This window comes from Penicillium hispanicum, assembly GCF_028827665.1.
Source record: "Penicillium hispanicum strain IBT 35686 chromosome Unknown utg000008l_segment0_segment0, whole genome shotgun sequence".
Classification (NCBI taxonomy): Eukaryota; Fungi; Ascomycota; class Eurotiomycetes; order Eurotiales; family Aspergillaceae; genus Penicillium; species Penicillium hispanicum.
The window spans coordinates 3,292,149-3,314,556 of NW_026623200.1; the positions used below are offsets into that span (position 1 = coordinate 3,292,149).

The following is a 22,408-nucleotide window of genomic DNA, read 5'->3' on the forward strand; positions in this document are numbered from 1 at the left end:
TCTCTGCGTATTGAAATTCGCAAAATCTAGTAGCTCATCTCAAATGCGCTGTGGCTGGTCTAGAATATTGGGAAGACTGACGTCAAAGTCATCCATATATTTCCCTGACAATAAATTCAATCTGTCCCTGGAATCAGCGTCTGCACGTAGCAAAAAGGCCTGCTTACGCCTACTGTAACATGGGTCAGTTAGAAGTCCATCGATTCATCGGCGACGTGGAGCGCCTTACTCGAGACTTCCATTTGCCTCCAATCTCAGATACTTCCATATATCCCACAGTTTTTCTTTTCGCAGCTAGTCACAAAGTTCCCAGAGAAATGATATTAGCCAAGAGAGTCCAAATGTATCGAGCTTCGTGGGTCGCAAGTTCTCCGAGCCTGCGATGCTGGTGTTTGCAGAGGAACGCGACCGGCTTGCATTTCCCCAGTTGTCAGCAAAGAGGGCTCAATGATGACAGTTCAGGAGCTCACATCGAGTGCTGTCCCTGAAACTGATTCTCCTGCGTCCGTCCAATGTCAGAGTCATTCAGTTGTACAGTAGGTAGGTCACCCCCAGCTGACACTCAGCATCTCCGAGCTCCCTCACCGCCCGCGAGCTCAACGGCCAAAAAGACATCATCAGCTCTCGCTCCCTCCAATCCCCACATCCAGCGCCTCCTCTCCCCGACTCTCCCCCCCATCGGTGGTCATTGTTGCCATCTCTTCCTGCCACTGACATTATTTCTACCTCCCCCGTCACTCCTCGTTGCCCGCCACCATGGAGTCCTCCAAGATCCCTGACTTCTTGGCCGAGCAGCAGGCACAAGGCACCCCCGAGACGCAGACCTATTTCCTCACCTTCGAAGACTTTTGGGAGCGAAAGCTATGGCATCAGCTGACTGATGCACTGGTGGATTTCTTCCGCATCCCACAGAGCGCGCCGCACCGGTTAGCTTTCTTCAAGACCTTCGTGCTCAGCTTCGCCGACCGGATCAATCAGCTCAAGTTCGTCGCACTGGGGTTGATGGCGTCAACGGAATGTGCTGGTGAGTTGGCTGTGAATCCCGTTTGTGGAATACTATCGTCTCCCAGAACGAATTGCTGACAGCGACGAACTACCGATAGATGACAAAGAACGACTGGCTTTCCTCACATCCCTCGCGGGCAAGGTCGATCAACCCGAATCACAAGATGCGTATGTCTATGCGCTTGCCGACGTCGCCAATGTCAAACTCCGGCTACATGATCTGGACGGGGCTCAGAAGGACCTGGCGTCCTGTCAACGGGTCCTGGACTCGTTCGACGCAGTCGAGACCGTCGTGCATGCGTCATTTTACAAAGTCAACGCTGACTACTACCACGTACGTTTCATCCTGCCTAGTTCCAACAGAACAGCGGAAGCTGGCGCCAAAAATGAGAGAAACTAAAACCAGTAATTTCGCAGTCCAAACAAGAATTCGCCTCCTTCTACAAAAACGCCCTGCTGTACCTGGCTTGCATCGACCTCGAAGAACTAGCCGAGAGCGAGCGTGTCTCGCGGGCATACAACCTGAGTGTCGCCGCACTTGTCTCCGACTCCATCTATAACTTCGGGGAACTTCTTCTGCACCCGATTCTCGATTCGTTGACCGAGACTCCACACAGCTGGCTGCGCGACCTCCTCTTTACCTTCAACCGTGGTGACCTGACGGCTTACGACGTGCTCGCCGGCAACATCAGCAAGAACAAGCTGCTCGAGTCACACCGGGTATTCCTGTACCAGAAGATCTCCCTATCCGCCCTGACGGAGATGGTGTTCCGTCGCCCGCCCCACGACCGCTCCATGGCCTTTTCGGCCATCGCTTCCGAGACAAAGGTGCAGCCCAACGAGATTGAGCACCTGGTGATGAAGGCGCTGTCCCTTGGCCTGCTGCGGGGGTCGATCGACCAGGTGGGCCAGGTGGCCCAAATCCACTGGGTTCAGCCCAAGGTGCTAGACATGAAGCAAATCGATGGAATGCGGAACCGTCTGAAGGATTGGGATGCCGGGGTCAATCAGCTTGGTCATTGGATCGAGGGCGCGGGCAAGGATGTCTGGGCTGCATAATGCATATTCCTTGTCTTTGAACGCTTCTTATCTATGATGAATGAATAGGATGGTTCCTCCTGCATGGTGCACGTTGTTCTCAATGCTGTGTATGGAATTATGAACTAAATGTAGGTGTAGACCGACGCTGGTTGGTGACCAACGGATACGCCGAGCGTGCCGGAAATGCTGTACATGCGAGAAATCAAAACATCGAGGAGCCCAGCAGGATGCATCCGATGAGCCAGGCGGGCCACCACACACACCACACCACCACCTGCGTCCACATGCCCCAAACATCCCAGCCAAACGCGGCCTGGGTCAACACAGTCTCGACAGACACGCCAGTGTACCAGCATACGCCCAAAAGGACCGTCGGTGGAGAGAGGAGGTTGAGTAGGACGAGCCCTAGGCTCGATGCAGCGTATCGTACTGGCGCAGATGGGCCCTGGAGACGGTTGATGAAGCTCAAGGGTGTGCAGAGCAGACCAATCATGAATGAGAGCGAGAAGTTGAGGGTCGCCAGTGTAGATAGCGACAGACCCAACAGGAGAAGGGCGAATGATTTGATCAGAAGGTACTGCTGAGGAACGATAGGTGTTGACAGTCCGAGGCCATTTGAGAGAAGGGCAGCTAGGAGGAGCGGAAGGACAATATCCACCACGACAAAGATGTAGGTGGCAGTCGTGAAGTACTAGCAAACCGGTCAGCCAACGTTCCCGACTATCATAGTCCCACACTGTCTGGCTTGGGCTAGACTCACCTGGTGGAAGATGCTATTGAAGATCCAGAGAGGGACAAGGCCGAGCAAGTGTAGCCCAGTGACAAGAGTGAGCGGCAAAGCCAGCAGCCGTTCTGCAACAGCAGTACGATTGATCTTCTCCCCGATCCTCGACTGCGGAATCCCTGAATCGGTCACCTTTTCGTTCTGTTTAGAATTGATAGGTGGCCTCGTTTTTGAATCAGAGCCATAACCGGTTCGCATCCACAGCGCAATCGCCATGATAGTGAAATTTCCGGCAATTAGCATGGCACTGGGTAAGTAAGTGCCAATACTGACGAAGCGATTGGACTGCATCAGCAGATAGAAGAAGAAGCTCTGGTGCAGATGCTCCAATAAGTTGTTCAAGCTTCTGCAGAGACTCTCAATAGTCCGGCCAAGCGCCATTTCATCTTCCCATCCCTCACCCTTGGGCTGGAGGGTGATAGCATCGATGTGGTAGGGCATGAAACTGCTGTGAGCGCCAGTAGCATATCCGAGACCTTGCTTGGTCATACCACGGAGAATGGTCTTTAGGCGTGCCTCGTAGCTGTCGTCATGCTCCCACATTTCCTGCAGATTGGCCCCAATGCCCATCTGGCCGCCGGCAATGGCGACTGCGGTATTGAAGAGGTCTAGGTTCGGGAGTTGGCCATTGACTCCATCATAGACGATATGGAGTGTTTGGAATCGGTGGTCGAACGGATATTCAATGACCAGTGCCCCTTGTAATGCTCCGCTTTTCAAGGGAAGTGGCTGCACAGTCGCTGGGTGGAGGTCATGGTATGCATCAATCCAGGCCTGCGTCCCCGTCTTGCTGTCTGGTGTAAAAAGGAAGACAATATCCTTGGACCATAGCGACCACCCTATCCTCAAGTCTTAGTATCGCAACCCAAGGATGCAGGCTAGTAGCTATAGACACTCACGCTTGAAGTACCGAGCCAGAGTGAGAGCCAAAGTGACACCGTTCACATTCAGCTCCTCATCAGCTGTCTTCCATGCTGCGACTAGCACAATGGCCTCTGTCGCATCGCCACGCGGGGCATGGATAATACCATAGGTGTTCTCTCCCTGGTGAGTGATACCTGCGGAGGTATACTCGTACTTTTGGGTGGCAACTTTCAGTCCTGCGACCTCCAGAATTGACCGAACTTTATTCGAGACGCTTCCCAAGTATCAGCATATTGACCAACCCACATCGCTCTCCTGCGATTCATTGCACATACGCTGGAGACAATTCCACCTGAGGCTGGGCTTCGCCCCCTTCATGTAGAAGCCCTTCTAGCTCTTTTTTATACCCTCGAAAGATGTTCTGTTCACTGCCAGTGAAATAGGCGTGGACCTGGCCAGGCAGGAGCGCATTCTCGGAGATGTAGGTCTGGCGGGAGTATTCGTTCAAGGGCAGTAGGAGCAGCCAGACGACGCCGACGACGATGCATATGAACGAGAGAAGATTCGGAAGGCGGACGAAGAGTATTTGAGGGTTGTTCCGCGCATTGCGGATCGCAGCTAACATCGTCCTGCTGTCAGCGTCTCGATCGGGGTGTCTAGGTGTTGCTTCGGAGAGGGAGAGGGCAGTTGATCCCGGTCGCTTTCACCGCACTCACATTTCAACGCCATCGGATGAGGACCATCGGGGATCTGCTTCCCCCTTCTGCAATGGCAAGCTCGTCAATTGCAATCGAATTGGTAGACACAGCGCAGACCAACTGGGGAGCGAAGCCGCAGATTGGAGCGCGGAGTTGTTTACGGGAATTTACGCGCGGCGGAAGCGACCAAACGTGCAGAATTTATAGATGCAATCAATAATATCGCTATGCTATGATCCAAGGCCGACCGATCCCCTTGCACCCCCAAGAAACCAGATATTATGGCAAAATATACACAGGAAGATGGAGCAATTTCGAGACTGTGGGCCAGTCTTACGAGCCCAGGCGCTGAGTCGATCCCAGGTAGCTCATGGGAGTCTGGTTGCCAGTCACGCCCGCTCCGTTGCTTGTGGGAAGAACCCCGTAGCGTCCAAACGTCTTCTGGTCCACAGAGACATAGTGTGGCAATCGACCGAGAAGGTTGAGCTTGCCTTCAATCCATCGAAGGACCTTCTCCGGTGGCACGAACACCTTCAGGTATCCCAATCCAACTGAGAATATTAGCAACAGATCGTGGACAAGGAAATAGAGGAGAGACTCACATAGATAGCCCACAAAGATGGCACAGAGATGGCCAAGGAGACTGACGTTTGACATTAGAATGGACACAACAACGCAAGCAAAGAGTGGCGAGGTCCAGGTCGGAATCTTATACGGGCCCAGGCTATGAAATTCGGTCAATATCAGCCACAGATACGACAACTCTGGAAAGACCCAAGCTCACCTAAAGTAGGGGTGGGACTTGAACGTCCGAATGGCCTCTGAGCCTAGAAGCAAAAAGACCCAAACACTTTGAATGCGGTCAGAGCTAGTCAAATGATGTCTCGGCCGGTTGTATCACTTACCTAGAGCCAACTACCGCAGTATTGCTGTGCAAGATCAATTTCTCAATCAAGATATACAATCCAGCCGGAAAAGTCGAAAGTGCTACATAAGACATAACCGGTCAGAAAAACGATGATCTTGGCAGCTCAACCAGCAACTCGCATATGAATGCCGTTGCCATTCAAAGGGCGACACTCACGTCCAACAAACAGGGCAATCGAGGTGAGTGTCCCATGTTCCGCCTCAAAACGCTCCAGAAGTGGGGTCAGCGCCAAGGTGTTCAGAAGGGCATGAAAGAATCCTGCGTGGATGATAGGGTAGGTATTGAGTCGATACACTAAGAGAGCCATATTGGTCAGCAACTTGGTTCCTTCCTCCTTGGTTGGTGCCATGCTTGACTGCAGATTCAGCTCAGTCAGTCCAACGTACTTGACCCGAAACCAAACTCATTTGGGATGACAGAACCCCATTGCACCACACTCCAGAGGGTCTGTAGCTCAAGCAGCCAGAATGCAAGAATCACCAACAACACAAGTCGCGTGAACAGGGGTAGTCGGACGAGATAGGATCGAACCCGTGAAGGGTTAAAGGGGAGCGGTGGCAAAGCAGCAGGAGTTGCCATATTGGTTGAAGTTCACGAGAGAAGCGCAGGTTCAAAGGCCAGATTGCGGACCAATCTCTTCGGTTCTTGGGGAATCGACTAATGCTGGACGCGGGATTCTGGGGGAACTGGTGGGACAGGCTGGCTTCTTGCCCGGGCCGGAGAATGCGGCGAATCAAAACGAAGTTTGGCAGCGAATATTCAGCGGCGATACAGCAACACGGTATTGCAGGCTGCAGGTCAAGACTTGCGATTAATATCACCGAGACTGGACGGGTGTTGTCCGGCTTGCTGTCCGGGTGGGCCAGGGACAACTCACGAGGCGCACGCGATCCGTCTTCCGGGCCTCCGCGACGCGACAGGCAGAGCGGGATAGACGGCGAATGGAGGTAGAATGTACGTGGACGTGACAATCCCGAGCTGATCGCAACACGCAGGCTCCAGGGAAAAGGTGGTCGAAGAGGGATAGTGAAAAGGCCGAGCACCGTCAAATGGCTTGAACTCGGAACTCGCAACTTCTGGAAAAAGGAAGGTCGGAATTGCAATTGCCGCTAGTCCGCGTTGGGCCCGGGCTCCACATGGCGATGTATACAATTGTCGCTCGCGTGCACTACATCCTTGAACAGCAGAGGCTAAAACTGGAATGGAGAAACTGAAAGGCGAGAGACAAGCATGGAAGATTGTGTCAAGTATACACATCTGATGGGACACGCGTAAGCTATTAAACCCGGGAAAACAGAAAAACACTCGCTCTAAGAAACGCCTTGATCCGCCTCGCCCATGTATCTTGAGTTCAGGATTCGGCGTCTGCACCCGCTGTCATTTCGTTGATTCTATCACGCAAACGTGATTTGTGGCGAAATTCCAGCACCAGCAACATTTTCCCGTCTCTGCGAGCAATGGATTTTTGATATTGCAGAGTCATTTTACTGCGTTCGACCTTGAAATGCTCTCTGTACTCCTCGGCAATCCGATCCCAACTCATCTTTCTCCGGCGGCGATACTCCAGGAAATAGAATCCCTCTGCCAGCTCCTCAGGCGTCCGCGGGATGGGATTGTCGACCGTGGATCTCGGAATGGCAGCATGAGACCCATTCTCGGATCGCGCGGGAATGTTGCTGCATACTGGCCGAGCCCTGGTCGATTGACCAACTCTACTTTCGTGAACCACGAGAAAGTCTTGGGGAGGATTCGTAGGCTGTGGTGGCCAGACCTCCGTGCGTACTGGAATGGGACTCGGATTGAATCCAATATCCCTCTCCAGATTGGCCAGTTGGACGGAGTGCGTGGGCTGGGAAGCTCCGTGCAAGTTGTCAGAGATTCCAAAATTGACTTCATAACTCTCCTCCATTGGGGCACCTTGTGAAAAATTCGACGTAGGCTCGATACGACGCCCTATGCTAAAATGACCTTGCCCTGGCGCTTCTTCCCGTGCAGTAGCCAGGCGGTGCGGCGACGGCGATTCATATGGTATATCACCCCGCTGGTCAAGCTGGATCGAGTTGACTGGCGATACTTCATGAAGATGTGGTGACGAGAGTGGGTGATCGTCCAGCAATTCAATGTCCGTCTCATGGGGCTCCTCCGGTCTTTCACTCAGCGTGGTATCATTCACCAACGGTATGTAGAGCCTCTCCATAGCTCTGGAATCCCTTCCACACCCCTGTGGGGTATTTATGGCGTTGAATGTTTGCGGAGGCATTGTTGGAGGACCAAGGTTGGTCCCTGTATTTCCCGTGCTGGAATCGCCCTGGGGCATGGATACCGGTAACCCAGGGCCGCTCGGGATAATTGTGGGTAGCTTGAGATATTCGTCAAGGTCATGATCTCGACCTCTCAAATTTGAAGTGAGCATCTCGGCGTTTTGGAGGACTGCTTTCGTGAATCAGTTGGTAGAAACTGTGACGTTTGGAGGAGCTTTCGTACGTTCTTTCCAATGTTGCATTAGTCCTTCCAAGGTAGCCAGCATTGACAATCCCTCCTTTCTTTCCTCCCGGAGGGGTTTGACTCTTGGCAAAGGACCAAAGAGAGTCTGAAGTATCTCGATCTTCTTGAAGCCGTCCTGCGTGAATATGACCTTTTGGCCCCGACTGTAGCAGAAATAGCTACCAGAATCATCTTTCTGGAAGTCCCTGACTCTGACGTTGCTCAGAATATCGACCAAACTAGGAGATACACCAACATCCTGGCCGCTTTCCAGCTGAATCTCATCAGCGGTAAACACTGTTTCGAATCTTTCTTCCATCCGATGGACCTCGCTCTCAGATTTTGTATGTGGCACAAGGGCTTCGCCGCTTTCGAAAATAGCTTGAACTTTTTGTATGGTTGATCTCATGCAATTGGTATAATAATTCAGAGACTCAAGCTGAACAAGATCCTGTGGCTTTGTGAATTTGATATTGGGAACCTGGGGCTCCAGAATTGAGCTTTGATTGTGATGCCCAACACTGGTGTGCATCACGGACGGTGATGGGGAAAATATGGTTGGTAAATAAGGGATGGAAATCCTAGGAGGTTTGATCTTCCTGGCTCAAAGAGAGGGGAACGAAATGGGGGATTGACTGCGAGATGATCAAGTGGGAGGAGTAAAAGATTAAATAATGGAAATAGGAAGAAGTATCGAATTTGCAAACTGGGTACGAAGGGTGCGAGACAATGTTCGTTCAACCACAAGGTTCTGACTTGCCGAGAACTAAAAATTCGACAGGCAAATGTTATTGTAAGTTATTGGTATCAGCTTGCAAGACACCCTGGTTAGGGGCTTGCTGCCCCATCGCTGCCTAGTACTGTTGGCGAAGTCATGGGAGACGATCTGTAATATTAACCCTGGTCCTTGCTACAGGGGAACCTAAGAGACCCAGCTTTTCCACCGCACGCTATTGTTGTTCCGAGAGAACCAGTGTCGACACTGCTACGTAGAAGATGTCCATATATAGGTATCGTCCTCTCAGCTACTTGTACGGAGCGATTGAAATGGCTCACGTGGGTACCTATAAGTTGTCGTCATACGTATTTAACCGCTGAAAGGGCCCAGTTGCTTCGTGTTGGAAACCTCATGCACGAGAAATCACCTGGATTTCGCAGGCACCCCGGGTAGCTCGGTCTGTGATTAGGTGGCGCCTACTTTCTTTGACCCAAGACAACGCTTCCGGTCTCATATCTACGACACGCATAGCTTGGCGTCGAGAGATTCAGGCGCAGCGGACTCCAAAGCTCTCTTTGTGCTCGGAAAGTCTAGATTGCAGATGGCTTGCTGCGCCTGGTCGTTCCCCGACTGAGCGTAGGCGTAGCGCCCCAACATGGGCTTCTGTTACCCAATGAATCTCGGGGCCCCTGTCTAGTTTACTTTTAGTCCCAAGTCTCGATTACTGTACTTTCAGACAGATAACTTACATATCACACGCTAGACAAAGCCACCTTCAAAACAAAGAATAAAGACCCACACACGCCCGATGGTTGGCTAGGCAATGCAGCTAGTTATTCTAATACAGGCCACTAAGTGGAAACTACCGAGACAGGTACTTATAAATTACCGTAGGTGACCAGAGGTTGTGATCCACGGGCATATTTTGAACGCTCATATATACCTGAAAGTTGTAGAAGGCTGGTGGTTTTACGCGAATGTCTTTATCTGTTTGAGGACACAGGTGGTAAGCAATGTGGGGAGTACCTAGGCATATCTTTAATTATATGAGCGATTGTTGAGGTAGAGTGTCTCGTGTTATTTCCTTCTTGATGAGACTCCCTTTGAGGTCAGCCCTTGTTTTGTTACGACAGCATCGGGCGCCTGACCATATCTGCCTTAACCTAAAGATTAATCTGTCGAACATTTATCAGGTACATATATGTGAGGCTCAAGCCTTGAGCATTTCAAGGCCCCCCTTCAGAGTGACTTCCTTTGGTGTATTTCTTGGCTCAGACCTCTTATAGAGGCTTCAATTCCAATATTTCATGTATCCGAAGAGAATAGCCATAGGTCCGAACTTTGTCTGAGCTCGTACAGACCCAGCTTAGAAACATAAGTAGTCGAACCACATCCTCGATAATCTTTGTGTTTCAAAGGCAGGATCGCGCTAAGTCGCAAGAGAGCGCAATCAACGCTTCCCCGAGAGGAATGAATGGTTCCCCCCCAAGTCACACGGTAGTAACGGAAGATTTGATCACAACGTATAAGCGTTAGAAGTTTGAATGCATCCTTCTCTGCACCATCCCCATCCACTTCAACGGCATAGCTCTATTATTGCCAACAATAGCATCGTGGAGGATAGCATGAACAGCTGATCGAATTTGAACGGGAACGGAACCCCCACGAGCCATTATCACTGTCGCCCTCTCAGCTCTCTCCGACTTTTCGAAAGTATGTTGCGAAGAGTTTGTTCAGGACGGTGCACCCCAAACCTCAGTGCATATTCCCTAAGGATTTGGGACCAAGGCATTTTCTGATTCCGTCGCGAATCTAGGAACTCCAACATATGCTGTTTTTCATCGGGAGAGTAAGGAATAAGGCGCCCCACTCTCGTGGAATGGGGAATCCTTTGCAAGACAGACTCCAAGCTCTCAGACTTATCCTGGGGATCCCCAATCTCCATTTTCTCATCCTCCTCGCTGGTCTCATCTTCCGATCCTTCTGTATCCGTAGAATCCACTCTCAGCTCGATGGCATCTGACACGGGGGTAGGCTGGGTTGCATTCTGCTCCTGTTCAACCCGTTCAATCCGTGCTCTCTAAGTGTGGTGTTGAGATGTCGGTTCGAAGTGGACACCACTTGGAGTGTTCTGCATGCTTACCATGACGACCGGATGTGAAATGGGAAAATCGAGTGTGACCGCAGCCCGTATGGGACGGTCCAGTTCCTCACTGAGCCTTCTACCGCGGTCATCCAACTTAGTGACAAGATGCACTACAGATTGCCAGACTTGGACTTTTCAGCGCCCGTTTTCTATATGAGAACATTGACAACATCTAGGTCGCACTTACCATTCGCCATTTGCCCCGGAAAATGCTGCCCCAGGTAGTCACGGAGTGCATACACCTTCTCGTGCTCCTTTGCTCGACCGTCTGCGTTTCTGGAGCTGTGGTCCTGTATAACTTGCACCGCCTTGAACTGTTTCTCAGACAACTCAATCCACCGCCCTCGAATGAGGGCACGGTGGTTCCCATTAGCGTTGGGCTCAAACTTCTGCGCTCTGAACTCGTCGATGATATCACCCCAAGTTGGATTGGGGACGAGTTGGCTGGTAAGGTCATTGGTCTCAGCCAGAGACGGGTCGCAGTGGTCGAAGATTGTTTCCTTCAGATTTGTCTCTTTCCAATTCCAGCGTATTTCTTGGCCCACATATCGCACCAGGCTCTCGGGATGGTCGACCGCCCTCTCACAGTCTAGGAGAAGGTTCACAATACCATTCATATAAGAGATGATTTGCTCGAGGACTGGCACGTTGGATTGGATTTGAGCGGCCATATTGCTCGAATGTACATCTGAAGGTCGAGACGTGGCCCTGGTAAGTTCAGATCTGGGTTTCATCTCCCTTCGCAGACTCACTTACGGACCAGTAGAGGGAAGAATAGGGATAACCTTCACGATGACTCCAAATGGACAGAGGGTCAGGTGGCTCTGGGGAATGGAAGTTTTGAGGCCAGGCAGGATGAGAAAAACAGGCTTTGGGAGTAGTAGAAAGGTTTCTTTTGGTTTGATCAAAGTCCTGGCAGGAGAAGGGGGGATGGCTGGGTTATATGGGAAAACCCAGGTTCGCCGATCTAAACGCCGCCCTCTCATGTATATACAGAACCCCTGCTAGCGCTGTGCAAACTGGATCCACCACTGCGAGACTCGTCTCGCCAAATTTTGTAAATTACTAGCCTGCTTCGAGCCTTATCTGTGAAAGATACATACATCTAAGAAATAGCTATCTCGGTCGCCGAAAACCGAATCGAAGTCCACCCCCCCCTCGCCCATAGTTGGTCTGAGCCCCCCGATATAGGCTCAAATACTTAATTACGTAGTCGAAGCTGTGCGCAATCTCCCGCAATTGTGCGACCGGGGAGGTTTCTGTAATAGTGAACCTCTCGCAACGGGCCCACAAACCCGTGGTCCTATCTCAAGTATAGCAGAGGTCATCAGCTTACTTGACCTCAAGAGCCGTAGGAAGGGTATGGATGCGTGTCGACAATTTATAATACTATAGGGTGTTCTCTCACAATACTTGGAGGGCCCTTGTTAGGACTTAGGCGTGGTTCACCTAAGCCTAACGATGCGCGCTACTTATATCGGTCCCGGGCATGCTAGAACATAGAGTTCTAGCATATTTGGTCTTTTGGCCTGTTGGCTAAGTGCGCCCGGGCACTGAGTCGTAACAGCCCTCGTGCCTCCAAATGTTGAAGACTGTGTCTAAGCGCAGGAATTTGGGGGAGGAAAGAAAAAGAAAATGTTTAAGTGGATGGGAAATATATACATTCATGGATCCCGTTTCCCTTTGCCATCAGGATTTTGATCATCCCCAAGGGCGCTTGCCGCAGCATTACTTCACGACCAAACATCGTACCGTCGGCACACTTGGCGTATGCCTAATGTAGGGCTATCACATCCGAATAATACATAACTACTACCCTTGTCATCACATTTGGAACTGCGGAGATTATGATAAGCGCATCTTTCTTTCAGTTTTTTATGAAATTTACACAGCTGACATATACAGGAATCACCCAAATCAACCAATTAAACTATAGCTGCCCTGCCAAGCTACCCTCGCTGCCAAAATATAAAGGATCAAGTTGAGTAGCTATATTAATCAGGTTTAACCCAGTTGAACTCTAAATAGCACTTAGGGGCATATAAGGGTTTGTCATGATAGTATACAGCCTAAATTATAATAGGAATAGTGGTTTATGCCATACAAAGTGGGCCGCAGGATGCACAATCACCCCATTTCCAAATTTCATGATCAGGGTATGTAGTATGGTGTCAGGATGGGAGGGGACCGGACCAATTGGAATCAAGGAGAAGTCTGTGTTGCTATTAGAACGGATAAACTATTAATGCGAGTCTCCACACACTCATTCCGACCTATCGTTATTGGCCATGATGTACCTAGGAAACCGAAAGCGCTTCGAGAATATATAGGATTATTCAACAAGGCGTTATTGTTGCATCTATTCCCAGAAGCCAGTTGATTAGGCTAATAGCCACCGGCGAACTTTCTTCTCTTACAACCCGCGCGCCAAGTAAAACACTAGATAGAAACTCCAAGTCCTGGCGGTTAGCACTAAGTAGAGGACCTGGACCCCGGCGAGGCCATATATGAGATGGCCTTTGTTCTCAGTGAAAGAAGATCTGATTCTAAGAACTTTTTGGCTCGCGCTGTGAACATTCCTGGCTTTTTTTAGTGCTACTTTTTCTGATCATGTCGAAAGGTATCAAGGCTTTTCGAGTGTCTCTTCTTGCAGATAAGACTCTTCGAAAGCTTTTCGCTCAGCAAACTCCCGGTAATCGCACTGCGCCTCCAACGACCACCGCAATGGACACCAAACTCCAACTCCGACTCGATGCCGGAGAAGTCGTCAACGGCTGGAAAACGATCTATCTGCAGGTCAATTCACAAGCAAACAACGAAGCATGAGAGAAGTGTAAGAAGAATTTTGGGACGCATGCAAACCTAGCAACCGCATTTATCGATGGAGATACCCCAGAGGAGAAATAGGAAGCAGATCAGGGAGAAACTTGGTTGAGAACTACGCATTGTATGTGTTATTTTGACCTAGAGGTCCCTTCTATCGGTACTGACAATAGCCCCAGGTTCCTCGAGCTTCTTCTATCTCTCAACTACCAACGGGCTTCAGTGTTGAAACATTCAAAGACCTCTCTCGGGCGACTAATTCTGTGAATTGTTTGTATGGAGCTCTTGTGTGGGTTCTAATTCCATGTTTTCATGTATCTAATGGGAATGGCCAGAAGTCCCGAACCTCATCTGAGGTCTTGCTGGAACCCATTTCAGAAACATAGTGGTCGAATAGCATTCTATTGCGAGCCTTCATTTCTTTGAAGTCACGTTCTGGGGGAATCCAACCATCATCATCAGTGTCCAGAATTTGCTTGAGGAAGCTGCGTATTTCGTGCCATTCTTGGTAGGTCTCAAACTCTTTCGTGTGCAGTGCGATTTGTTCATCAGTAAACCGAAGCGGCAAGCTTTCTGCTTCGAATCCGAGCTCGCGTTGATTTCGAAACAGTTCGATCAACGTTTCCCGGAGCGGGATGATTCCCTCCTCCCAAGTCTGACCACAACGACGGAATAGTTCCTTCAGCGGCGAGGGAACTCGCATCGCTCTCCAGGCCTCTCTATTGTTCAAAAAAGCAGCAACCTCATACGCTTTCGTCCAAGTGGCCTTTGATTTAATGTATAAAGCAATCTCCTTCTCTTCGTCATCCATATTTTCGAAGTTAGGCGGGAGCTGAGGCATTACTTGGCCCTCTTGGTAACCTTCTGGTGGAGCAAGGAAGATGGGCCATCGAACCTGCAAAAATGAGGGACTGATAGAAGTATGCTGCCAATCAATAAAGCCAGTGACCTTAGCTGGGTCGTCTTCAGCGACGAATATATTTCCCATATGAAGATCCGTTTGCCACAATGTGGGTTGGGATTGTCCACGAATTTTGGGATTGTTTGCCACTGCTGACATGATTGCCTTGGCCATGTCAAGGACCAGCGAATGCTCCTGCAAAGCGCCTTTCAAGGATGTTGGTAGTTTTGGGCTGAGATGATCTACAGATGTCAGAAGGGAGCGATTGATGAGAGAGATGCCCAGATCACTGATTGTTTTCCCTATAAATGAAGATGTTAGTGATAATGAGTCTGGGAAAAGGGGCAATACTTACAAGGACCGCAACGGACACCATTATTAGGCTGTATGCGCCATGTGGGATCACATGAAGGACCAACGCAATATACACCTTCGGGGTCCACAGATGGATCCAATGATATCGATTCATGATCCCGCAGAGAGCTTTTGAGATAAAGACTGCCAAACGCTGGGAACCGAATTCCAGAGAGCTCACGCTCCCATTGCGTGAGACGTTTGATGATAGATATGCGGTTGCCCTCCCCCATTTCATCCCATTTCCTGAAGACCTGGACTCCGGGAACTCGCTCCATCACAATATATTCAGCGCCTACTGGGTTGGTTGAATCAGCGCTCCATGTCAGGACCTTGGGTACGGGGATTGTGGTATGGGCTCTGACTGAACCAAGGATGCCTATTAGCTCGTGTGTCAATGGCATTTGTATAGGAGGTCCATCTCACCGAAGTTCAAGACTGCAACCTCGGATGCTGTGCAATACATAGGCCTTCCCGCATTGGGGCACGGGATTTTGACGATATATTCGGAGCCATCCATTGTTGTCATGAGCAGGACTTTGCTAAAGCCACCCTCCATCTTTTCTATCTTGGAAACCTGCAGTGCACCAGTTCGAGAGATGCCTGCGATCACATTACATAACCGGTCGACGTCGAAATGAACAAAGCGCTTGGATAACTGGTCCCCTTCCTCGGCAAGAAAGCGGCCATTGGTATACTTGAACAGATCCTCTTTGGGGATTGAGCGCCCTATGATACGATTAGCGCTCCCTGGCCAAGATCCTCGGACTCAAGGAAATACCTCGACACGTAATAGAAAGGTGCCTCTTGGGTACGTTGGGAAGCAGGTCCCTCCGTGGGCGCCCAAGCCTCAGAACCTTTCTTAATGCTCGCATGGCACAAATTTGAGTTGTGGGGCATGCCCTTACGAGAGGAATTCACAATGGATTCAGCATGCAGAGGGATGAATTCCACGAGTCGGGGGTCGGATTTATTTATCCCCCGGAATGGGAAGTTCATTTTGGCGGCCCACGAATGTTACATTTGATGTCCAACATCACAATGGACTCCGTCCACAGCAGAAAAGAGCACCAGTGCGGCCTCCACCATTATCAAGGACGGGTCTCCTGTCTCAGATTACATTCCTCATAACTTGGCCGTGGTCGCGTCATCGGACACAGTTCTAACCCTGCCATTAGCAAATGCATCGCTGTCTATATAGCCGGGCCCTCCGATTCGCAATCCAATGCCATCAGCCTCGATTGTGACCGCCGCATGCTTCTTACAGGTACTGGTTGAACCACGCAACGGCCTGGCAAAAGGCCTGTTCCTTGGCCCACTTCTGGACGGGATCGCTCAGATCGCCGCGCACGCCGAAGCCGTGCGATACACCGCCGAACAGGTTGATCTGCCAGGGCTGGCCAGCCTTGATCAGAGTCTCCTCCGACTCGTGGCGAAGCTGGGTGGTGAAGATCGAGTCGGTCTCTAGGGATGGGAAGCATCAAGGTCAGTGATCAGTGAAATGCGCTTTCCGGTCTGACGAGGTTCAGGAAAGAACGCAGAGACTTACGGGCCGCAGCGATGGAGAAAGGGCCCTCGATGGCGCCGAGCTCCTCGTGGGTGATGAATGAAGGGTGGGCAGAGTAGCCAACGTCGACCTTGCCCTTCTTCAGGAAGCGAGTCACGTACTAGAGTGCGGTGGGCGATCAGTCTCGATGGGGTTCCCGCTGCGGGCGAGATCACGGAGCCGAAGGGCGACATACCTTAGCACCGAAGCAGTAGCCAACAGCGCCGACCTTCTTGACACCGAGGGTCTCGCGGGCATACTTGATCGAGGCCTCTACGATGGGGTCGATATTGGCGGGCTGGTGTTTGGGAATCCATGCGCCCAGGTCGGCCTTGCCGGATTCCATGTCGCTGACGCTGATCTGGTCGCCGTGGAACAGGTCCGGAATGATGGTCAGGTAACCATTGTTGGCAAACTCGTCGGCCAGGAGGAAGGCGTTGTTGAAGAGGCCGAAGATATCGGTCAAGAAGACAATGGCCTTTTCGGGGGTCTTGTTGTCCTTGGGGTAGGCAATATAGGTGTTGACTGGCGCGCGGAGAAGGGGAAAATGGCGTTAGCTGGGACCGATCGAGGCAATGATCAGGTTCCATTGTGGGCTCACTCACCTCCGTCAATGTTCTTGGTCTCGCCGAGAGGACTGCCCTCGTGCTTGAAGCCAGAGGCACAGCAGGGGCCGGGGGGGTTGGAGGCCATGATAGAGGGGGTGGTGGTGGGGAGGGGGAAGCTTCAGGATCAGAGCGCTATCGCACGTAAAAGGCGCCGGCCATGTCTTCGGGGCAGCCCCTCCTATATAAGTGTCGGTCCCATCCTGAGCTCGTGCTCGGCGGATCCAATCATCAAGCATCGTCACAAGAACTCCTCAACCGCTCGAATTGACCCCTCCATGGCCACAGCGCGCCCCACATGGTCGGCAAGGCGAGCATCATCAACCTTCGGACGTAGGGTGTCCCACCCGACGGGAACTGCACGGAGTGGGAGGAATGGCACTACAGTGGGTGCACACCCCGGCTTCGCAATAATGGACTCGGTCAATGAGTGATCATGATCATCACCCGCGTTTGTATCGAAAATCGCACAATCTCGTCTCGCTCGGTACTCGGCACGGTACATCGGCGTTAAGCTCGTTAATCCCGAGTCGGCAAAAGGCTAGAATCGGCATCCTTCTAAAACAGGTCTTCACGGCATTGCATTCATATCATATCTCTTGGGCCTCATACACGAATGTGCAATCGCAGAAGGCGGCATCCAAGTACAGGTCCGTCATATTACCACTTCATTAATCCATGACCATGCTCAATTCCGAATCCTGGGAACCATCGAGCACTCGTCTCCGTCTCCAATATCAACTCACGCCCCGAAACAGCAGCTCTCGCATACGTCCCACATATGTCCCAACATCGTTCAATCACAAATCCAAATCGCACGGGTGTAGAGGGGTATCAAACGGCAAAACAGGAATAAGCAGAAGGCGAGTGCGCGCTTCATGGAAAGCGGTAGCTGAGCTGCGGCTGTTCACGCTTGACGGCCCATGCCTTGAGCGCGATGGCCAGGATCTCGAGCGCCATGATGAACGCGGTGAACCCCATACCCACGGTAAACGTGAACATCGCATCCAGCTCGTAGAACTCCATCGCCTCGATCACGTTGCGGGTCTGTCGCACAGTCAGTCACTGTCTTGGTCTTCTTCGCAATGCACAAACAGCAACTCACACTCAGCATGAAGATCAGTCCTCCCGCCATCAGGCAGAAGGCAGAGATAATCTCCGTCGGGGGTCGGGCCGGGAGGTACGAGGTGGGTGGGCGAAGGAACAGCAGCACATACGTCATGCCGCGCGCCAGCGCAAAACCCACCAGCATGTTCCCCCACTGCTTGTGGACCATGGTCGAGGTCATGCTGTCCTGATGGTGCGAGCCCATCATCATGCCCAGCAGCAGGATGATCAGAGCCGGCATCGGGTTGAGCGGCACACCCTGCGACTTGGGCAGCTGCCAGCTCTCATCGCCGGTGCCGTGCACGGGGGATCGGAAGAGGGTGTTGTTTAGGGCGTCACGGATGCGCGAGGACTCGAAGAGCATACCGACCTGAAAGCAAACAAGAGTTAGCTCCGTCCACGGAGAAACCACCTGGACAGTGAGTGGATCTTATGGACCTTACCAGGCCGCCGCCGAAAAACATGACGGAGATCGAGACATGTTCCAAGTCTGTGGCCGACCAGGCTTGACCCCAGCCGGACAGGTGCTCCAAGAAGACATTGGTGATCCCGTACAGAAAGATCACAAACGATTCGACAAACTCGCCCGAGGGGACCTTCGCCTTCCAGCGGCCGACGATCGAGGCCGAGGGCTTCTTGTTCCAGGCCCACCCCAGATCGGCCCAGCATCCAACAAAGCGGCCGAGCGTGAGGACGCCGTACCAGAAGAAGATACCACCTTTGATGAAATGGGCCAGGCCATTGAAGATCTCCCGCTGCCGCATAATGCCGCCGTAGGTCACCGCGCCCGTGGCAATGGCAATGAATCCAAATAGCAGGATGATCCGATCCACCACATTGTACACGCCATTGAAGATACGGAGCACGCGGTTGGACACCATCCCGGGTACACGGTTGGACAGGAAGCGATCCACGAAGCTGCGGTGGAACCAACCGCGCGAGCCAGGAGCAGTCGTCGGCAGGACTTGCTCGGGCTTCTCGAATCCATCATACTCAGCTGGGCTTTCGCAAGATGGAGATCCTGGGCTGTGGATGGACGAGCTCGGCTCCGAGCCTTGGCCACTGTCTCGGGACCAGCGGTACTCGTGCATCGGGCCAGAGGGGTAAGCGTGATCATGTTCGTCCGTAGAGACAGGCAAAAAGGCTGCGCGCTCAAAGGAGGCTGCACGCGAGGTCGCCTTGGACTCGCCGCGGCCGGCGTAGGCAAAGAGCAAGCTCAGAACAACCTGCGCGCTGATCACCCACGTTGCGACCCAGCCAATCTTGTGGTGTGCATTGTTCTCATAGAGATCGGGGGTCTGGCTGTTGTAGATGAGGCCGAAGAGCATCCCCAGGGCATTCGTCACCAGGAACAGAAATTGCGACAGGAGTGCCAATCGCGAGCGCGCAATGCTCAGCATCACCGCTGTCGTAAGAGTGTCAGTCATCTGAACTACCGTTCACTTGTCACTACGCGACTACTTACCCGCAGGAAGCACAAAACACCAGCCCAGAATCATCAGGGCGATGTGCGCCATGATGGAGCTCGAGTGCTTGTCATAGGCAAAGTAACTCATGGGGCCCTCGCTACTGGCAGCCACTGCGGAGGCTGTGGATTGAGCTGCACTGGCGCTTGCATGCATATCCATCCCCATATTCATGTCCATGTTCGTCGACTCGTCGTCGCCATGAGGGAGCGCGGTCGCGAGCGACGCGAAAAACACCGCCGCGACGGCGACGCGGGTAGCTATTTGATGCATCAGGTGCAATGGAAACCAGCTTCCAAAGCTTGTGGGACTACTCCGAAGCTTTGCGCGGTAGTTACGAGGAGAGAAAAAGAAAATCTGGCGGAGCTTCAATCGGCGCAAATGATCGAAGCTCTCTCGAATCGTGACGTAAGAACGCTGCCAAACCCGGTCACTGCAAGCTCCCGCAAATTCTTTTGTTCTTCCCAGATAAACTGGAAATCGCCCAGGTTCAATCCACGCGACGGGGCCAAGTTTCTCTGGAAAGGGGGAAGTGGGAGGGAAGCACTGGGAGCTGGGAAGCAGGCTCAGTGTAGGGCTGAAAACGAAGTATAGCGGGAGATCGCAGGGAGGGAGGCCGTATAAAAACCAGAGCTCCCCGGCATGGGCGGGCCGACAGGGAATTAATAAGGCGGCAGGCACGAAGCTTCCGGAACTGATTCCTGGAAAATGAGCACCCAAGCCAGAAAAAAAAAAAAAAGAAACAAAAAAGGTGCTCGCCGGCGCTGCCAAAGCTTCGGAAGAGGCGGGGATAACGAAACGCGCGCCGAGAGTGCGTGGCAACAAGACAGCGTGTACAGTACATCCGTCGGTGCCGGCTGCTTCCTTTGATTCACGCCTTGTCTATATCCTGTTTTCGCTAGTTAAGATTCCCAAGGCCTGATATGCTGTGCACCTTTCTACCAGCAGTTGTCCCCAGGATCGATGAGCATTTCCCCTCTCCCTTAGTCCCTCAGGAGATCAGCTATCTGCAGTAGTATTCCATTGCATTTTGGACCAGCACGGTAGGATGCAGGAGTATACCGAGTCAGTCTTGGCGGGAGTGTTTTCTGATTAATTATAATCATCCAATTTTTTTTTCTCTCTTCCTTTCCCACTCAAGCATTACCAATGAAAACCAGAATTTTGGCTCGGGCTCGGATACGTCGGGAAGCTCATGAACGGCAGGGGGGGAATAAGTGGATATGTGACCTCATGGGCCACTTGAGCCAAGCGCTGGATGCCGATGCGACCCCGTGTGAGGTGCTAGTGGCTAGTCGCGAAGGGATACATCGTGCATCGTCGAATGACGTAGATGATCGCTACCTTGTTGGGAATCTGCTGTCCCGCTTGACCGCTCTGATTATGATATGTGCTCTCCAACCGGCTCGGCATCCTCTGGCCGAAACCTCCTTTCCCCTTCCCTCTCTCCAATCAGCGATCCGCAGATCAGAGCACATTGTGTTGAGTCAGGTCGATCCCTGAAAATCGACCCAGTCCAGCCCCCCCCGTCCTATTTCGGACCCCGGCATCACCAGCTTCTTTTCACCTCGGGCCACTCGCTCGCATTTCCAAGCCGCGCTATGGGGTCGGCGACCAGGGCTCCCAATCCACAACGGCGCCATTCTCTGTCCTCTCTCACTTGATCATACGGCGCCAAATGGCATGACCCTGTAGGTCGAGGGATGGACGCCTAACAGTCCAGCCAGCAATATGTATGTACATACATATGCACCAGTGGGTAGGGGCCGGTCGGCTGGGGCTCTGGCACGTACAGATGGCCCCAGACTTGCTGCTCCTGTCAACAACCACATGCACATGCGCATGCCTTGGGCTCATCATGAATCATCCCTATGCAGGATGACGTGACTGCATATCCCCCCATGCTGTAGGTTCATCCCACATACAGACAGCTGGTCCTGGCCCCAGAAAATAAAGATAGCGTTGAAAACCGCTGCAGCTGAAGCCCCGACCACCACCGAGATGCGCCGTTGCGTCTTGGCCAGGGCGCCTCGGACCCAATCATGAATTATGAAGGATCATCCTTCGTTCCCAAGTACTTGCATATATGTACTACAGTAATGATATTGATGATTCGACATTATTATTATCAGATTTGGCTTGGCAACCTCAGCCGCGCCAACCTTGCTGTCGGCCGCCCAGGGATCGATAAGCGGTGGATTTGTGTATGTTTTCTGGCGTTTCTCTTCGATGGGATCTTTACGGTAGTCTACATGGTGGCCGTTGCAGTCTCTCGGCGTGCTTGGCATGATGTCCCGCAAAGCAGTACCTTGAACAAGTTGAAACTATGGCGCCATGGTTTTGGCCGGCAGCTCTCAGTCATGATCCCGGCATCCAACCCACGAACCCACCAAGTCAGTGTGGTCTGAGATTGCCAAGGAACTGCTTGGAAACATGCAAACTACAAAAGCGACGACTTGGCCATACCGAGTGTGTCTTGGTCGAGGAAAGTTGTGAGTCGAGGGCTTGGGATGCGTCATCTGCACCCTATATCCATCCATATATGTATAGAGAGGCTAGGCCATCAAGCTCGGTTCCTGGCGACAGAACCAGGGACGCAGCGTTACCAGGGTTCTCAATAATCAGTGATTGAGCCATCATTCCGGGACCCGCTTCAATTCATATATATGTACCAGGTACTACATATAGGGATGTCCACCCCAAAAACCAGAACACTCGATATGACCTAGCTCTGATGATCGGGTTTAACAGGAATGGGAATATCTCCTTCGGACACAGCTACCTTAGCAGCCAAAGGTCCCCTGCACCAGTGAGAGGAAACCTGAACAGTACTGTAGACGGCCAAAGGCATCCAGCCCGACGATCTTCACTACATAATGATTGGTGGTAAGCGAATCGGCATCCGCGGTCTTCCGACCTCGAGCACCTTTAACTCCGG

The 22,408-nt window shown here is 51.9% G+C and overlaps 9 protein-coding genes across 9 annotated transcripts; 2 read left to right on the plus strand and 7 right to left on the minus strand.

Moving 5' to 3' along the window:
* Window positions 1-756: 756 nt before the first annotated feature.
* N7459_010043 (proteasome regulatory particle lid subunit RPN9) lies at window positions 757-2,064 on the plus strand (the record flags this gene model as incomplete). Its single annotated transcript, XM_056949211.1, has 3 exons — window positions 757-1,024; window positions 1,104-1,339; window positions 1,423-2,064. 3 exons carry the CDS (start codon window positions 757-759, stop codon window positions 2,062-2,064), a joined length of 1,146 nt encoding a protein of 381 aa, XP_056796436.1.
* A 184-nt stretch (window positions 2,065-2,248) lies between these two features.
* N7459_010044 (GPI-anchored transamidase subunit GAA1) lies at window positions 2,249-4,319 on the minus strand (the record flags this gene model as incomplete). Its single annotated transcript, XM_056949212.1, has 4 exons — window positions 2,249-2,737; window positions 2,807-3,669; window positions 3,730-3,968; window positions 4,030-4,319. 4 exons carry the CDS (start codon window positions 4,317-4,319, stop codon window positions 2,249-2,251), a joined length of 1,881 nt encoding a protein of 626 aa, XP_056796437.1.
* A 406-nt stretch (window positions 4,320-4,725) lies between these two features.
* Window positions 4,726-5,899, minus strand: rbd2 (rhomboid protease family protein RBD2; the record flags this gene model as incomplete). The annotated part of the gene is made up of 3 exons (XM_056949213.1): window positions 4,726-5,171; window positions 5,477-5,614; window positions 5,707-5,899. 3 exons carry the CDS (start codon window positions 5,897-5,899, stop codon window positions 4,726-4,728), a joined length of 777 nt encoding a protein of 258 aa, XP_056796438.1.
* A 772-nt stretch (window positions 5,900-6,671) lies between these two features.
* On the minus strand, window positions 6,672-7,733 carry N7459_010046 (uncharacterized protein; the record flags this gene model as incomplete). Its single annotated transcript, XM_056949214.1, has 1 exon — window positions 6,672-7,733. One exon carries the CDS (start codon window positions 7,731-7,733, stop codon window positions 6,672-6,674), a length of 1,062 nt encoding a protein of 353 aa, XP_056796439.1.
* Window positions 7,734-10,197: 2,464 nt separating this feature from the next.
* On the minus strand, window positions 10,198-11,834 carry N7459_010047 (uncharacterized protein; the record flags this gene model as incomplete). The annotated part of the gene is made up of 5 exons (XM_056949215.1): window positions 10,198-10,602; window positions 10,666-10,778; window positions 10,856-11,376; window positions 11,425-11,537; window positions 11,772-11,834. The coding sequence occupies 5 exons, from the start codon at window positions 11,832-11,834 to the stop codon at window positions 10,198-10,200; spliced, it is 1,215 nt and encodes a 404-aa protein (XP_056796440.1).
* A 1,444-nt stretch (window positions 11,835-13,278) lies between these two features.
* N7459_010048 (uncharacterized protein) lies at window positions 13,279-13,494 on the plus strand (the record flags this gene model as incomplete). The annotated part of the gene is made up of 1 exon (XM_056949216.1): window positions 13,279-13,494. One exon carries the CDS (start codon window positions 13,279-13,281, stop codon window positions 13,492-13,494), a length of 216 nt encoding a protein of 71 aa, XP_056796441.1.
* Window positions 13,495-13,801: 307 nt separating this feature from the next.
* On the minus strand, window positions 13,802-15,745 carry N7459_010049 (phosphotransferase family protein; the record flags this gene model as incomplete). The annotated part of the gene is made up of 4 exons (XM_056949217.1): window positions 13,802-14,694; window positions 14,748-15,125; window positions 15,173-15,475; window positions 15,655-15,745. 4 exons carry the CDS (start codon window positions 15,743-15,745, stop codon window positions 13,802-13,804), a joined length of 1,665 nt encoding a protein of 554 aa, XP_056796442.1.
* A 262-nt stretch (window positions 15,746-16,007) lies between these two features.
* N7459_010050 (dienelactone hydrolase family protein) lies at window positions 16,008-16,985 on the minus strand (the record flags this gene model as incomplete). Its single annotated transcript, XM_056949218.1, has 4 exons — window positions 16,008-16,210; window positions 16,296-16,413; window positions 16,489-16,817; window positions 16,898-16,985. The coding sequence occupies 4 exons, from the start codon at window positions 16,983-16,985 to the stop codon at window positions 16,008-16,010; spliced, it is 738 nt and encodes a 245-aa protein (XP_056796443.1).
* A 788-nt stretch (window positions 16,986-17,773) lies between these two features.
* On the minus strand, window positions 17,774-19,743 carry N7459_010051 (Ytp1 family protein; the record flags this gene model as incomplete). The annotated part of the gene is made up of 4 exons (XM_056949219.1): window positions 17,774-17,944; window positions 18,003-18,374; window positions 18,448-19,409; window positions 19,470-19,743. 4 exons carry the CDS (start codon window positions 19,741-19,743, stop codon window positions 17,774-17,776), a joined length of 1,779 nt encoding a protein of 592 aa, XP_056796444.1.
* Window positions 19,744-22,408: the final 2,665 nt, after the last annotated feature.